The sequence below is a fragment of the Salvelinus namaycush genome, chromosome 21, assembly GCF_016432855.1.
Source record: "Salvelinus namaycush isolate Seneca chromosome 21, SaNama_1.0, whole genome shotgun sequence".
NCBI classification, from domain to species: Eukaryota; Metazoa; Chordata; class Actinopteri; order Salmoniformes; family Salmonidae; genus Salvelinus; species Salvelinus namaycush.
The window spans coordinates 45,459,775-45,477,303 of NC_052327.1; the positions used below are offsets into that span (position 1 = coordinate 45,459,775).

Here is a 17,529-nt window from a genome sequence, read left to right on the forward strand (position 1 = left end):
GAGTTGTTGGCTAGCTTCTCTGAACAACCGTGTCCAGTGACGAGTGAGCACATGTTCGATTCAAGGCAAAATTGCGCCTCATTAGCTAATTTTTATCGATGTATCCAAATAAATGTCACTAGAAAACAGCTTAAACAAATACGGCTACTTTGCTGTTATTGATTTATAACGAACGACCAGCCGGCTTGGGTAGCAACGCTAGATGTGTCGTGACTATATCTTGTGGAAGGATGAAGTAGTACGCACAAATTCATCAAAATAACTATTTGAATCTAAATCTGTCAATCATTATTTGAATGTTGGTAACCCGTTGTACAAAAGTGATAATGGCCGAGAAGGCGGTGTTTGGAGGATATATTGGCACGGTTTGCCGGCACTCGACATCGTCCCGGGCCTAACACCCGTGCCAATATGTCCTCCAAACACCGGCATCTCGGGCATTTCTTTCCTGATTCAAACGCAAATGTCTGCCGTAGAACTCAATGCAATTCAACGTCGGGTTTCTAGGCAAGTAGCTAGCTAACTTAGCTAAAAACTACATGCGTTTGCGAACTTTACATTGAAAATGAAAACAACATGTGCAAACTGCACACCACTTTGGCTTATCTTTTCGCCCAGTCATCCTATTGTGCTAATGCAACAATATAATTACCTCTATAGTATTGACAGGAGCCGCAAGCTGCTGGGGAGTCATATCTCCAAACTCCTCTCCAAGAATTTCCATGTTTTTTACTGTTTGTGTGAAAACGTGTAAACACCAGAACACATTTCCAATGTTTCTCCTGCAACCGGAAGCCGCTACAGCATGTACGCTTCGATGTGTCACAGCAAAAGACTACCGTGCTGAACAAGAAAACGTTAACAGATACTTCTAATGTGGTTTTTATATGGTTGTTGGCAGACATCTTTAAGGTGCATGACCGTGACCAACTGGACTGGAGTGTGGACCAGACAGGGAAGGTATAAATGCGAAACGAAATACATAATTACTTACACCCCCTGAAGATTTTCTCAGCAGTTCACTTATGCTTGGCTCTTCAACACCATTACTCATTAAATCTGATAACAATCTCTCCCTTTCCCTCCCATATGGCTGGCACTGAAATAGCACATGTTCCACTGTCTCCATCTCCTCATGACAGTGATCACACTTCCCAGTCAATGTTTTCCTACCAATTTCAATATACTGTTGTGTGTCCCAGTCTCAGTCTTGTGATTACACTTTCTCCCTTCTCTCTCGACCAGAGGACCTCCCCGCCCCCATCAGTGCATATATTCAAGACACCATAGTACTGAGTTCTTAAATGTTCACTTACAATATTTACTGGATCTACTCCTTCCTCACCAGCTCTTACCCTCTCAAGAAACCCTAGGTTTATAATTGACTTAGTGAGCAACCAAGGTGGGATAGCAGGAAGAACCACAGAGGGGCCGAACTCCTTCCCAAACAGTTCCATCTCTGTCACCATGGCCCATGCCATTACCTATCCACCCAAAACTTGCATTCAGATCTCGTTCATGCTCCCAGCCCTCTAGGAGCACTTTTTTTGTAGGATGTGTAACCTTATGCCCTTGAAGATTTACCCAATATGTCATGGTTAGTTGTTGTTGTCTTGTTAACTTTAACGGCATTATCAGATACTGAGTGTCACAAATATTTTTACCACACATGTAATCCAGCTAAGGAATGTATAGGGCAATAACGGAACTGGGCTGAATTGCTCAGTAGAGTACAGTACAGAAGAGAACAGTAGAGTACATACAGCAGTACAGCAATACTCAACTTTTTTTAAACTTTACTGTTCTCTACTGTACTGTGTTCTCTAAACTTGTGAAAACTTAGACGTCTACGATTGGTTTAGATTTGGTCCGGTCCGGACCATATCTGAACCAATCATGGATGTATAGGTTTTGACCAAATCAAGGCTGGTCTGAACCGGACCAAAAATCAACATCTGTGGACGTTGAAAAAAACCATAACAAAAAATGACGTCTGTGGACGTTGAAATCAAGGCCAGGGGGTACTGACCAAATTTCAACTACTTCTCAAGGTCCATGGACGCCCGGTGTTGGTCGGTGCTCAGTGGGTAAGGATACTCGTTACAGTAAAGGAAAAGAGAGGTGGCATTAGGGAGAGAAATTTGTAAATATCTCAAAGAAATGTGGGATTTTGGTAATAAAATTTCAAGGCACAGGGCAATGTTTCTTATACTTACAGAAGGCAAATAATTTATCCAAAACTAAATCAACAGTGCATTCGGAAAGTATTCAGACCCATTGACTTACCCACAGTTTGTTACGTTACACCCTTATTCTAAAATTGATTAAATAGATTTTTCCACCTCATTAATCTACACACAATACCCCATAATGGCAAAGCAAAAACTGAAATATCACATGTACATAAGTATGCAGACCCTTTACTCAGTACTTTGTTGAAGCACCTTTGGCAGCGATTACAGCCTCAAGTCTTCTTGGGTATGATGCTACAAGCTTGGCACACCTGTATTTGGGGAGTTTCTCCCATTCTTCTCTGCAGACCCTCTCAAGCTCTGTCAGGTTGGATGGGGAGTGTCGCTGCACAGCTATTTTCAGGTCTCTCCAGAGATGTTTGATCGGGTTCAAGTCCGGGCTCTGGCTGGGCCACTCAAGGACATTCGGAGACTTGTCCCAAAGCCACTCCTGCGTTGTCTTGGCTGTGTGCTTAGGGTTGTTTTTCTGTTGGAAGGTGAACCTTCACCCCAGTCTGAGGTTCTGAGTGCTCTGGAGCAGGTTTTCAACCAGGTTAAAACTCTGTACTTTGATCTGTTCATCCTTCCCTCAATCCTGACTGGTCTCCCGGTCCCTGCCGCTGAAAATCATCCCCACAACATGATTCTGCCACCACCATGCTTCACCGTAGGGATGGTGCCAGGTTTCCTCCAGACGTGACGCTTGGCATTCAGGACAAAGAGTTCAATCTTGGTTTCATCAAACCAGAGAATCTTGTTTCTCGTGGTTTGAGAGTCCTTTAGGTCCCTTTTGGCGAACTCCAAGCGGGCTGTCATGTGCCTTCTACTGAGGACTGGCTCCCGTCTGGCTACTCTACCATAAAGGCCTGATTGGTGGAGTGCTGCAGAGATGGGAGAACCTTCCAGAAGGACAACCATCTCCACAGAGGAACTCTGGAGCTCTGTCAGAGGGACCATCGGGTTCTTGGTCACCTCCCTGACCAAGGCCCTTCTCCCCTGATTGCTTATTTCTGCCATGCGGCCAGCTCCAGGGAGAGTCTTGGTGGTTTCAAACTTCTTCCATTTAAGAATGATGGAGGCCACTGTGTTCTTGGGACCTTCAATGCTGCAGACATTTTTTGGTACCCTTCCCCAGATCTGTGCCTTGACACAATCCTGTCTCGGAGCTCTACGGACAATTCCTTCGACCTCATGGCTTGGTTTTTGCTCTGACATGCACTGTCAACTGTGGGACCTTATATAGATGGTGTGTGCCATTCCAAATCATGTACAATGAATTGAATTTACCACAGGTGGACTCCAATCAAGTTGTAGAAACATCTCAAGGATGATCAATGGAAACAGGATGCACCTGAGCTCAATTTCGAGTTTCATAGCAAAGGGTCTGAATACTTATGTAAATAAGGTATTTCTGTTTTTTTATTTGTAATACATTTGCAAAAATGTCTAAAAACCTGTTTTCGCTTTGTCATTATGGGGCATTGTGTGTAGATTGATGGAAAAAAATATTTAATCAACTTTAGAATTTGGAAAAAGTGAAGGGGTCTGAAAACTTTGATATTAGCTGGTAGGAGTCTTTACTTAAAGATGATTGTGTATTTCTAATACCTTTTTAGACTTTTTCTGGTAGATGTTTTCTAAGACCCCCTTTCCATCTGTTTGATCAGAAGTCAAAGCCTTTATTTTTCCTAATATTTAGGATAGAAAATGGTTGAAAAATTAAAATATGCCTCCATTTCTTTTTTGGACTCTGATTTCATTTGGCACAAGATTTGACATGTTCCTATGAACTTCACATGTTGGCGCTCATGGGTCCTTTTACATGGAAATGCCATGTAGCAAGCCTGCAATCTGTTTGCAATAGGGTGCAGTGCCTTCAGAAATTATTCATACCCTTTGACTTATTCCACATTTTGTTGTGTTACAGCCTGAATTCAAAATGGATGAAATATTTTTTTTTCGTTCTACACACAAGAGTTTCTCTCTACACACCATACCCCATAAGTGAAAGCATGTTTTTAGAAATTTCTGCTAATGTATTGAAATGATATACAGAACTATCTTATGTGGGGCGGCAGTGTAGCCTAGTGGTTAGAGCATTGGACTAGTACCCGAAAGGTTGAAAGTTCAAATCCCTGAGCTGACAAGGTACAAATCTGTCGTTCTACCCCTGAACAGGCAGTTAACCCACTGTTCCTAGGCCGTCATTGAAAATAATAATTTGTTCTTAACTGACTTGCCTAGTTAAATAAAGGTAAAATAAAAAATATACATTAGTATTCACACCCCTGAGTCAATACATGCTAGAATCACCTTTGGCAGTGATTACAGCTGTGTCTTTATGGGCATGTATCTAAGAGCTTTGCACATCTGGATTGTACAATATTTGCACATTATTCTTTTTAAAATTCTTCAAGCTCTGTCAAGTTGGTCGTTGATCATTGCTAGACAGCCATTTTCAAGTCTTGCCATAGATTTTCAAGCTGATTTAAGTCCAAACTGTAACTAGGCAACTCAGGAACATTCATGGTCTTCTTGGTAAGCCACTCCAGTGTATATTGGCCTTGTGTTTTAGGTTATTGTCCTGCTGAAAGGTGAATTTGTCTCCCAGTGTGTGTTGGAAAGCAGACTGAACCAGGTTTGCCTGTGCTTAGCTCTCTTCCGTACATTTTTATCCCAAAAAATATGAAGTGGTACTCAGTGATGTGTTGGATTTGCCCCATTGATACACCATCCAAAGTATAATTAATTACTTACCCATGCTCAAAGGGATATTCAATGTTTGCTTTATTTACATTTTTACCCATCTACCAATAGGTGCACTTCTTAAATGGTTCTTCTGTTCTACATGTTATGTCTGATGGTTTAATGGATACTGCTACTGCTCTCTGACCTAACCTGACCTCCTACCTCTGACATCCCTCTGACTATCAGAAAATGTTCAGTTAATCTTTACCATGTTCAATTTTCCATTGGGGCTGTTGAGCACAGTGACACCAGCAGCTGTGAGGGCACTAACTGCCAGGGCCATTAGGTGCTGTAGAGAGCTCTCAGCCTCCTCCCCCTGACAGGATGGTCCACAGGCACATATTTAAAACTGTGCCAGAACCTCCACAGGAACACAGTACCTCCCTGGAGAGCACAGGCAAGATGTAACCAACTACCTGGCCACAAAACCAAAGCATGAATTGCTGTCTTACCTTTTCCATAGACAACTTAGGGTAAGGAAACCAATGTATAATTTTCTAAGATGGGTGAACAATCCCTTTAATATGTTCAATTTAACTGCCACATTGATTACTTCTTATGACAGATTTTAATATTCTAGTGTTGTATAGAATACATACAACAAACAAGTGATTGGTGGAGCACTTAGCATTTGGCTATGTACATACCTATTAAGGACAATACATCCATCTTGCTGACCATTTTCTCTTTCTCAAGCTGTTGCTTGGATCCTTCTTGGTTGAAGACCCTTGACATCATCAGTCCAAAGATGGACCCAAAGATGTGGAGCAGCATGATGGTATTCAGGGACCCTGCCTGTGTGTTGACATTACAATTACATTACAATCCTATAGATTTCGTTGTTTTAGCTTTGAAACAAATTGAACGAAGCCAAGTAAAACCAAAAACCAGATATTTCCTGTAATACAAAGACTCAAAGCCATTTAGGATAACTGCCCACTACACAGCCATCGCTGCCACCAGGAGGGTAAATCCAGATCCACTGAAACTATATCGCACCAGTAATGTGGCCAGAAAGCCAAATCCCAGAATCACCATCATATTCAAACCTGGAATTCAGTATATAGATAAAAATGGTACACATAATGTTGGTGTCATAGAAAGGAAGGGAGAGTGGGGAAATAAGTGTAGACCCTACAATATCATCCATTAAATGTCAATAATTACAACAAAACAATTTAAGGGTACGAAACTTCTACTGAGCACTGTTCATGTCACCTGCTTTTTGAGGTCTACCAGGGTGGCTTGACAGGTCAGGGTGGCAGGCCTGACCTCCTGGATGGACTTACCTAACCTCCTGCCCATCAGGCCTGTTACGGAAGACTATGAGCAGGTTTCCCAGACAATGATTAAGCATAGTCCTGGACAAGAACAAAGAAATTCAGTGGAGAAACTGTGTAGTGCCTTTTATTTCCCCTCCTTAAATAAAACACACCATTTTACATTTCGATCACATACATCTATGCTCTAACTAAACTAAAACTATGATAGAAATTCCAATAGTAGTGTGTCTTAATTTAAATAAATTCAATGTTTTCAATGAAGATCCCCATTTTGTCATTTTTTTCCAACTTCTAGAAAGATTTTAACCCACTTAATCCCAAAAAGCTTTCACCATCATTTTAAAGCCCTAGTTTTGTTACTTGAGAAAGTCATTTCTGAAGATTCTTCAAGAGGAACATGTGAATTGTGATTTATTTACCCGCTGGTTTAAGGTCAACCCTGTAACGTGTGTTATGCCGGTGAATGAGGACCCAAAAGCGACGTAATAGAAACAGAGTCTTTATTCCAGTCTTAAACAAACAATGATTCTCCTGGATATTATCAAAGGTAAATCCAAAACAGGAAACTGAAATCCTCTCGTCAGTAGAGAGGAACGACTGGAGACGCGACCACAGACTGCAGGTCGCTACAGGAAGGCACAGGCCGTAGCTGACATAGACACCTGCTCACACGCAGCATCTGAAGAAGGCAAAAACACGACAGGGCGGAACAAGGACACAGAACAGCAAACATAAAACAAGAATCCGACAAGGACAGAAGCGGAAGACAGAGGGAGAAATAGGGACTCTAATCAGAGGGTAAAATAGGGGACAGGTGTGAAAGAGTAACTGAGGTAGTTAGGAGAATGGGAAACAGCTGGGAGCAGGAACGGAACGATAGAGAGAGAGAGCGAGAGAGGGAGAGAGGGAGGGGGAGAGAGAGGGATAGAAAGAGGGAAAGAACCTAATAAGACCAGCAGAGGGAAGCACAGGGACAAGACATGATGATCAATGACAAAACATGACACGTGAACTGAATTCTAGTTTTAATATGGTAAAACTATTCCTTTAAACTTTTTTATTTCAAAAGTACTATTTAACATCTTTATAGTCACTTTTACAGTAATTCTTTGTAATTTAACCTCTTGAGATGGGAAAAAAATGTATGTCATGAAGTTGAATATGTGCTCTTCGTGACAATGCTTTTGGGGGACCAAATTACTCTATCCAAAAGGCACTCTATTCATTGAATGACCCCTCTATAGAAAGTTCCTTTTAGTCCAGTACTAGGCTCCTAAGAAAGTCAGAATGGCACTTCCATTATTGAATCATGAAATAGATAGGCTATAGCAGTGGTATTCAAATCCTACCCAGGAGGTGCAGAGTACTGCTGGTTTTATGTTCTAACATAATTAACTGCACCCACCTGGTGTCCCAGGTCTATGTCAGTCCATGATTAGAGGGGAATAATAAAAGAAAAGCAGTGATACTAGCTTGGAGATCCAGATTTGAATTTGGGGGGGGCAATAGTAAAACCTGATATCACTCTATTGTTAGGTACAACTTGGTAGCTAAAAATGACATTAGCCCTTTAAGTCAATTGAAAGCCACACCCCCACAATTGATTGCTGAAGCATCTATAAGCCAGGCCCATTTGACAATTTGTTTTGTGTTTTAGGTTAGTGGGCTGTTGTGGTGTGCTTTTGACAAATCTGGTTTTGCTATAACTTAATGGTTGATATGAAAATATTTTCTATTGTTTGCACTTGTGATTTACATGAAGAATCTGTTGAACTGTCATTCCTAAATTACATTCCATTTGTAGCTGCTGAACAATGGTAAGCTGAAGTTTACTAAAATGCTTTGGCGTCTTACTAATTTAGTGATCTTTTCAAATCTAATACCGATTTTGAGCTTTTCTCTGGAGTTATGTTTGTGCTAGTGGAGGCTGTTGCAGGGAGGATGGCTCATAATGGTTGAGACTGCATCAAACACATGGAAACCACGTGTCTTGTATTTGATACCATTCTGCTACAGCCATTGCATGAGCCTGTCTTCCCCAATTTAAGGTGCACCAACCTCCTGTGGTTTGCACTAGTATTCAGGCCAAAAGTACATTTTAAGTTGAGCAACTTTGTCATGACCCCAAATAGTTGGGCTACAACATGCAATATAGCACAGTTTTGAAAATGTTAGGCTATGCACTTAAAATTCAATTACTCTTGTCTTGACAGAGGGAGTGCATTTCTATACACATTGGCCAAGCAGGTGTCCAGATGGGCAATGCATGTTGGGAGTTGTATTGCCTGGAGCATGGTTTCCAACCAGATGGGAGACTACATGAATCCAGTACTGCTTCCCTGGCTGATTCTTCGTTTGGTACCTTCTTTAGTGAGACTGGCAGTGGGAAATATGTTCCCAGGGCTGTCTTCATAGATTTGGAGCCTACAGTTGTGGGTAAGGAACATATAGTTGTATAGCTAGCTCTACAACCTCAATGGTATAAAATGTCATGGTGTACATTGACATGTAATATCTTGATTTGTTTGTATGGCACCTAGTTTATTTTTTATTAAACACTACTGGTCTTTTCTGCATATGCCAATATAATGTATTCTAGATGAAATAAGGAATGGACACTATCGTCAGCTTTATCACCCTGAACAACTCATCAGTGGCAAGGAGGATGCTGCCAATAACTACGCACGTGGCCATTACACCATTGGCAAGGAGATAGTGGAATCTGTACTGGACAGAATGCGTAAAATGGTGAGTGGTTCAATCTCTAGTTGCAAGTCCCACCATGGTGAAATTTGGATGAATTGTTAATGAGTGCTCGTTCTCCTCAGGCTGACCAGTGCACTGGACTACAAGGATTCCTTATATTTCATAGTTTTGGAGGTGGGACTGGCTCTGGCTTTGGTTCGCTCTTAATGGAGCGTCTGTCTGTCGATTACGGGAAGAAGTCCAAACTGGAGTTCTCAGTCTACCCTGCGCCCCAAGTGTCCACGGCAGTTGTGGAGCCCTACAACTCCATCTTGACAACGCATACCACTCTGGAGCACTCTGATTGCTCTTTCATGGTGGACAATGAGGCCATCTTTGACATCTGCAAGCGTAATCTTGGTGTGGAGCGTCCATCTTACACCAATCTGAACCGCCTCGTTGCCCAGATCGTCTCCTCAATTACTGCCTCTTTGCGCTTTGATGGCGCACTCAATGTGGATCTGACAGAGTTCCAGACCAACCTGGTTCCTTACCCCCGTATCCACTTCCCCCTGGTCACTTATGCTCCCATCATCTCAGCAGAAAGGGCCTATCACGAGCAACTCTCTGTTCCTGAGATCACAAATGCCTGCTTTGAACCGGCTAACCAGATGGTAAAGTGCGATCCCAGGCATGGCAAGTACATGGCCTGCTGCTTGCTGTACCGTGGTGACGTGGTGCCCAAAGATGTCAACGCAGCCATCGCCCACATCAAGACCCGCAAATCCATCCAATTTGTGGATTGGTGTCCGACAGGGTTCAAGGTGGGGATCAACTACCAGCCGCCTACTGTTGTGCCTGGGGGTGATCTGGCCAAGGTGCAGAGAGCTGTGTGCATGCTGAGTAACACCACAGCTATTGCAGAGGCTTGGAGTCGTCTGGACCACAAGTTTGACCTGATGTATGCCAAGCGGGCCTTTGTGCACTGGTATGTGGGGGAAGGCATGGAGGAGGGGGAGTTCTCTGAGGCCAGAGAAGACATGGCTGCTCTGGAGAAAGATTATGAGGAGGTGGGGGCAGACTCTGGTGACGGTTGTGAGGCGGAAGAAGATGAATACTAAATATGCCTCCCAACCAGCATTTATACTTGTTCTCCAAACAGCCTCTTGTCTAATTATAATAAAACTCAAAGCGTTTGAATTCTTGCATGTGTCATTTACTTTTGATTTTTTTTACTTGATAAATCTGACGATTTGGTTGGCAGGTGTGGCTGTAACTAATGAAGAGGTCCTGGAATGGCTTATACACTTTGTGGGTGGCATGCAAATTGGTCATGGAAGATTAGCGCTTGACAAGATGGCCCGAGTTGTTGGTACATTTGCACTGAAGATTTTGCGTGCATTCTGACTACTTGACTGTAGTTAAGCCTTTAACTGTGCATCTTGCACCATAACTATGATGGGGAGGAATATCTTCATAACTGACTAGTGTAAATCAAGCTTTGTCAATGGGACCACAACCTGTCCGTGACTGCACATATTATGCATTACATTGACAAGTCTGACCCTGATACTGCAATATGCAGATAAAGTGCATTCTCAGCTGTGTCATCGAGTGGTTGCCTGTTTAATATGCAAATAGAAAAAAATTGCTACTTTTGCATTACGTGCGTTAAATTATACCCAGTTATCATTGTAGAGCTATATATATATATGAAGACATTTTGAAAGATTAGCTATAGTCTTTCTCAAAGAATAAAACATTTGTACTGCTACGTTAAATGTGCCAAGTTATGCCACCACAGCCCTGAGCTGTTCCACCCCGTTAATATCGGGCAGACTGTGTCCGCGCATGAGGTCTAATACAAACATGCTCCGGGAGACAGTTTCTGTCTACAAGCCATCAGACTGCTGAACACGTGAACTGGGCTGACCACCTGCACCGTAGCATACATTCATGCTACACACACACAACTGCTGCTACCAGACTCTGGTAATAGCTAAATACTAAATGTGAACACTTTCCCCCAAATCCCGTTTCCTCAGAACACTAAATATTGGACTATAAATTGTTCCTGTATTATACTTATGCAAATTGTTTTGTTCTATTATACTGTGCCATTTACTTAGTATTATCTTTTATTTCTTATCGTGGCGACAAAGTACCTCGTTTACTGGCTACTTTAGCCATCTCCACTGTAGCTAGCTCGTTCCTAACAAAAAACCCCCCCGTTGCTGACAGTTGAGGATATCTGCAACGTCAGAGAACAGACAGAAAAAACAAGGTAATTGTACTTTTGTTAACGCGCGGTAATTTAAGACATATGAATCGATTTATATAAACGTGTTATAAGATAGAAAAAGCCATTCTACACTTGCAATCTCTAAAATAAATTAACGTTAACTAGTTTGCAAATTATCTAGCTACTGTTAGTTAGCTAACGTTAGCTATCCATGCAGTTTCCAATGAGTGATTTCGCTAGTTACCTAGTAAAAAGTTGGCTAACAAAGTTGCTTTTCGCCCTTGCCCCACTAACTAGCTAATTTGAAACTATATATATATATTCAGACAACTGTTTCAAGTAGAACGTTTTGTTTCAAATTGAGCTAGCTAATTGAATGAGAGGATAGCTATTTTGCTAAAACACAAAGCTAATTAACGCTAGCCAACCATCTATGCTAGCCTTGCTATTGAGCATGCTAACTAGCCTAGCTAGCTTGTCAAACTCAGTTGAAACACAGAGTTTGGTTGGGTCATGGCTTGCTAGTATTACTATTTATTTGTATTCATCAGATAATAGTACCCAGCTAGCTAAATAATCTGATATTTTTCAAATGGGAAATTAATTATGTACTGTAACAAGTGTATATGTCACCTATCCACTGTAATTCATTTTGGAGTTAGCCGAATGACATTGGCTGCCACGTCAGGGACCATACCCAGCTAAATAACAACTCTTATTTAAATATTTTAGATTGAACGTATTTTGGATGTTCATTATGCTCACAAAACGATTTTCAAGTAGCTAGTACTTGAAAAAGTGAATATATTTAATTTATTAAATTGTCTCCATCTCCACATATCTGAGTTATGTACCACAAATTCTGTCTACTGAAACTATATTCACACCAGCTTGGCTCTATGCCTAACTAGGCCTAAAAGGTGGCTTTATTAACGGTCTTTAATTGTTGCTTACTTAAGCACAACTGGACCCCTAACCCTTTTACTGTGAAATGAAGGTACTCTAGCCAGCACCTAGATATTTTTTGGTCCATTTCTAATTTCCAGACTAGTGCTATGCCTAAAAGAAATAGGATAATTAAAGCTTTTACACAATGGTGTATCTGTGAGTTTGCTATGTTGAACTGTGGGGGGCACGTGAAGAGCGAAGTTTGCTTATAGACGAGGCTAGTTTACTGTAGTGTGAAGTACAGTTTGATGCCACTGTAACTGCCACATAGGAATGCCCTACAGGCTACATGCACATAGAGCTGTTGAACAGCACATGTTTCTACAACACTAATTAGGTCCATAAGATCATGTTCAAAGGTCCTCAGCAAGCATATGACTTATGTTGACTCTGTTCAAGGCTTCCCTTCTAAGAATTAGGCTTTATCATGTCTTTGTATTACTATCATGTGCATATCTTCTGTTTGGTGCCGGTAACTTGCCGCTCTGGTCTTGAAATGTCTTTGTGATCCTACTTTGCAGATGGTGCGCTCTGTCAAATAAGAACAAAAAACAAAGCTACCGATTGAGTAAAATAAATGAATTCCATGTTCTGTAAATTTCTTGATTTTCATCTTGTTGAGTTGAACATAGCTGAGAGCCCAGTCATTTTTTCCCCCCACTGGCTCTCTGAATCTGTCTCTCTGTCTGCTTATTCTCTGTGCTTCAACAGTAAACAGGTCTGCCTTGTCAGACAGAGGAATGGTTAGTCCAAAGGCAATCCATCCCCACCTTGTTTTTCAAGAACTTACCTAACCTAACGCCCAACTGCCAGAGGCAAAATGTTTACTCTATGGTGCCTCATTTGGGAAGAAGTAATGATATAGCCTACTTAAGAGATAATGAATTGGTTGACTTTACCTGTTTTCTCTCCTGCCTAGAGGGAAGATGAGTCAAAGCGAGCAGCAGCAGCAGGATGAAATCCCAGCATACCTCAAAGACGAGCATCCAACAGGTCAGTTCAGTCTCTTTAGTTACCAATAACAAGCTGATGAACATTGAATGGACAATGATAATACGTATTGTACACTGACACTCAGTAATGTAGGAGGCTACGTAACAGTAACTTGAATGCCATCCTATCACTGAAGATCTTATTAATAGGCCTAACTATAGTAAACCTGAACTTTTTTAAATGTCCTCACAAATTCGATGTCTGAGTGAATTTGAGGCATTTTTATTTGTACCAATAGGTGGCATTACCGTTCCATCTTCTGCATTGTTAGTGGCTCTACAGTTTCTGTCTAGCCCACCACACACTGATTCCTTTGTCATTAGAAGCAATGAGGGCTATTGAGGGCCATCGTAACTATATTTAGCTTTATCTTTCTAGTGGAGCTATTACTCTATCATGTGGTCACAATAGACCATTCTAAGCAGAAGACATGGTTCAATGACACAAACTTCCATGTAGGAGCCTATTCATCATTCTATTGTGGCACTGTCTGTACAATGTGGAACGGAGATCTTTTTCCATAAACTGGGGAAGTTGCTCTGTTCCTCTGCTTAACTTCTCTCAACACTAACACCCTATTGTCTCTCATCAGACGGTAACAAGGATCACCCCGCGCCCCAGCCAAGCATGTTCTCCAGAGTGACTGGAGGACTCTTCAGTGTCACTAAAAGTGCTGTGGGAGCCACTGTGGGTGGGGTGGCCTGGATAGGAGGGAAGAGCTTCGACCTGACCAAGACTGCCGTCACCTCAGTGGCCGCTGTACCTGGCATTGGGGTGGGGCTGGTGAAAGGAGGGGTGTGTGCTGTAGCTGGAGGCGTTTCTGCAGTAGGCTCAGCGGTGGCCAATAAAGTTCCTATCGGAGGAGGCAAGAAGAAGGACAAGTCTGACTGAGGAGGGGACGGACGGAGATGCCGTTTTGGGTCTCATGTCTGTTTCATCTACAGTGTGGAGGGGCCTGGAGGCTACAGAGGATTCAAAGTCGTGTGTGTGTGTTCTCTTTTTGTGGAGGCCTACACTCTGATCCGAGAGTGTCTATGGACCACTCTCATTATGTGGCCTGGTCACCGAGGGGGAGACTAAATAAGGGGTTTCCTGGTCAGCAGTGCAGGGGCCACCCCACCTGTCTTTGTCTGTAATAATAACCAGTGCCTCAAACTGTTGGAATATGAAATGACTGACTGTGAATGTTGTATTTACTCTGTAGATAAAAACCAGCCAAGAAAATATTAGGCCTATTTTATTGCTTAGTATTTGTTCCATCTCCTGGTCGCTGTTTAAGAAACAGGCCAAGAACATTTTCAGAATGTTTAAGGCGGTGTTCATGTTCATTGCTGTGTTTGGCAGTCAGACAATCAGTGATCGATGCCTAGTCCGGCACCTCTAACAGTAAATAAAGAGGATCTCATGGGGGGGGTTTGGTGCTGGGACTGCACAGGGGGTTACTACCTTGACCCCCGAGCTGAGGTGTGGTTCAGATCGAAGAAGCCAGCACCAGGCTGCTCCAACCACCGAGGCAGCGCCTTGTTTTGAAAAGCATTGGTGACGGCGGGGAGTTGATGGCTGCACTCCATCTCTCTGATTGATTCTATTTCTGAGATTACGGACTCTGTGCATCTGGGGCCCAGCCGCTCAGCCTTGGTGCTCTTTCCCACAACAACACTCATCACTCTCCCGCCGCTCAACCAATAATTACCACGGCACGCTGGGGTTTTAACGCTACCTGCCAGGGCTATTGTAGACTGAACACTGCTAGGGAAGTCAATGTTCCTGACTAGATGTTTACGCTGGTGGATATTGTTTTCTTTTGTTTTTTCTTCTTCCCCTGTAAAGTATACGATTTATATCTCAAACTCCCCGTTCCTGATGTGAGGGGGATTTTTTTTTTCTTTTTTCGTAGGGATTTTATTTCTCCACCAGGGAAATGCTCTAAAGTGGAAATGTTCATTTCCATTCATCTTTTTCATCTTCATCTTTTGGTGCAAGTAATGTAACCTCATGTTTTTCAATGACGGAGTAGTTTTAGGATCCGTTTCCCCTTTGATGGTATGAACTCTTAATTTTTTCACTGATGGTGCGTTGAATCACGGAGCTCTGTCACTGCTGTTCCTTCCTCTCGCTATATTTTGATCTTTCACTTTACAACAAGGTGCCTTATTCCCACAAAAAAGCCTGAACTAAAGTAACTTATTCATTTTTTTTTTTAACCTACCACTAATATATCTATCATCTTATTCCGTAGTCCACATGTTGTTCTACTGCCAAAAAACAAACTAGCCTACTTTAGCATTTTCCATTTTTGAATCAATTTAAGAAGTTGTATTTTTCTATTGTTGGTATTAGAAATAAAATGTATTCATATTATCAATATACAGTTCCAGTCAAAAGTTTGGACACACCTACTCATTCAAGGGTTTTTCTTTATTTTTTCTATTTTCTACATTGTAGAATAGTGAAGACATCAAAACGATGAAATAACACATGGAATCATATAGTAACCAAAAAAGTGTTAAATAAATCAAAATATATTTTCGATTTGAGACTTCAAAGTAGCCACCCTTTGCCTTGATGACAGCTTTGCACACTATTGGCATTCTCTCAACCAGTTTCATGAGGTAGCTATCTGGAATGCATTTCAATTAACAGATGTGCCTTGTTAAAAGTACATTTTGGGAATGCCAATCAGTTGTGTTGTGAAAAGGTAGGGGTGGTATACAGAAGATACCCCTTTTTGGTAAAAGACCAAGTCCATATTATGGCAAAAACAGCTTAAATAAGCAAAGAGAAACGACAGTACATCATTACTTTAAGACATGAAGGTCAGTCAATATGGAAAATTTCATCAACTTTGAAAGTTTCTTCAAGTGCAGTTGCAAAAACCATCAAGCGCTATGATGAAACTGGTTCTCATGAGGACCGCCACAGGAAAAGAAGACCCAGAGTTACCTCTGCTGTAGAGGATAAGTTCATTAGTTACCAGCCTCAGAAATTGCAGCTCAAATAAATGCTTCACAGAGTTCAAGTACAAGACACATCTCAACATCAACTGTTCAGAGGAGACTGTGTGAATCATGGTCGAATTGCTGCAAAGAAACCAGTACTAAAGGACACCAATAATAAGAATAGACTTGCTTGGGCCAAGAAACACTAGCAACGGACATTAGACCGGTGGAAATCTGTCCTTTGGTCTGATTTTTAGCCTTTGAGAAACGCAGAGAAGGTTAACGGATGATCTCTGCATGTGTGGTTCCCACCATGAAGCATGGAGGATGAGGTGTGATAGTGTGGGCTGCTTTGCTGGTGACACTGTCTGTGATTTATTTAGAATTCAAGGCACGCTTAACCAGCATGGCTACCACAGCATTCTGCAGCGATACGCCATCCCATCTGGTTTGCGCTTAGTAGGACTATCATTTGTCTTTCAACAGGATAATGACCCAACAAACCTCCAGGCTGTGTAAGGGATATTTGACCAAGAAGGAGCATGATGGAGTGCTACATCAGATGACCTGGCCTCCACAATCACCCGACCTCAACCCAATTGAGGTGGTTTGGGATGAGTTGGACCGCAGAGTGAAGGAAAAGCAGCCAGCAAGTACTCAGCATATGTGGGAACCCCTTCAAGACTGTTGGAAAAGCATTTCAGGTGAAGCTGGTTGAGAGAATGCAAGAGTGTGCAAAGCTGTCATCAAGGCAAAGAATCTAAAATCTATTAAGATTTGTTTAATACTTTTTTGGTTACTACATGATTCCGTATGTGTTATTTCATCGTTTTGATGTCTCCACTATTATTCTACAAAGTAGAAAATAATACAAATAAAGAAAAACCCTTGAATGAGTAGGTGTGTTCAAACTTTTGACTGGTACTGTAGTTCTCTACCAAAGGATTTGACTATTAATCAGTGAATTCTTAAAATTGGGTGTGTAACATCACATGGATATTTCTTTTGTTCAAGATTTGTCTATAATTTAATGGAAAAATATATGAAAAATGAATAAGCCTCAGAGCAGTTGTTTTGCCCGTTTGTCATTAAGGTTTGACGGTGTGAATAGGAACTAGGATAATCAGTTGTTTTCTATTTGTTTGGCTTGTCAACACTGCAGAGATGCATTTCAGTATCCCCCTCCCCTAGCTCCTACCTCTCTGTTCTCTAATCTAAAAGGTCTGTATAGTCAATATAACAGTAGAGCCACCTAGCCTGTAAAATAGGCTGCCTAATCCCAAATCTGCCCCTTAGGCACTTTGTGTAGATGTGAGAGGATTGGATTAAGCAATATGTTAATAGTGCCACGTTTCCGTCTGATATCGCTCTCCAATCCTTTCAGGTCTACACACATGCATAGTGGGTAGAGCCTGGTTGAGCCTGGAATTAAACATTTGTGGTTCGCCTCCACCATGTCT

The 17,529-nt window shown here is 41.8% G+C and overlaps 3 protein-coding genes and 1 pseudogene across 3 annotated transcripts in view; 2 read left to right on the forward strand and 2 right to left on the reverse strand.

The window, feature by feature from the left end:
* Positions 1-724, reverse strand: part of polr3b (polymerase (RNA) III (DNA directed) polypeptide B) — a 44,763-nt gene extending 44,039 nt beyond the window's left edge. The window contains exon 1 of the mRNA XM_039017774.1: positions 653-724. Within this exon, the coding sequence (XP_038873702.1) occupies positions 653-724 (72 nt within the window). The remainder of the gene's footprint in view (positions 1-652) is intronic.
* Positions 725-5,172: 4,448 nt separating this feature from the next.
* On the reverse strand, positions 5,173-6,284 carry LOC120065923 (annotated as a pseudogene).
* A 2,197-nt stretch (positions 6,285-8,481) lies between these two features.
* On the forward strand, positions 8,482-10,068 carry LOC120066757 (tubulin alpha-8 chain-like). The gene is made up of 3 exons (XM_039018226.1): positions 8,482-8,698; positions 8,862-9,010; positions 9,091-10,068. Exons 1-3 carry the CDS (start codon positions 8,518-8,520, stop codon positions 10,066-10,068), a joined length of 1,308 nt encoding a protein of 435 aa, XP_038874154.1. The 5' UTR covers positions 8,482-8,517.
* An 885-nt stretch (positions 10,069-10,953) lies between these two features.
* On the forward strand, positions 10,954-15,535 carry LOC120066759 (transmembrane protein 263-like). The gene is made up of 3 exons (XM_039018227.1): positions 10,954-11,231; positions 13,057-13,130; positions 13,723-15,535. The coding sequence occupies exons 2-3, from the start codon at positions 13,064-13,066 to the stop codon at positions 14,019-14,021; spliced, it is 366 nt and encodes a 121-aa protein (XP_038874155.1). The 5' UTR covers positions 10,954-11,231; positions 13,057-13,063; the 3' UTR covers positions 14,022-15,535.
* Positions 15,536-17,529: the final 1,994 nt, after the last annotated feature.

Coding starts and splice junctions, on each gene's coding strand:
- LOC120066759 (XM_039018227.1), top strand. CDS start 13,064: ATGAGTCAAAGCGAGCAGCAGCAGCAGGATGAAATCCCAGCATACCTC. Junction 13,131..13,722: donor CAAAGACGAGCATCCAACAG/GTCAGTTCAGTC, acceptor GTCTCTCATCAG/ACGGTAACAAGGATCACCCC.
- LOC120066757 (XM_039018226.1), top strand. CDS start 8,518: ATGGGCAATGCATGTTGGGAGTTGTATTGCCTGGAGCATGGTTTCCAA. Junction 8,699..8,861: donor TTTGGAGCCTACAGTTGTGG/GTAAGGAACATA, acceptor AATGTATTCTAG/ATGAAATAAGGAATGGACAC. Junction 9,011..9,090: donor TGGACAGAATGCGTAAAATG/GTGAGTGGTTCA, acceptor CGTTCTCCTCAG/GCTGACCAGTGCACTGGACT.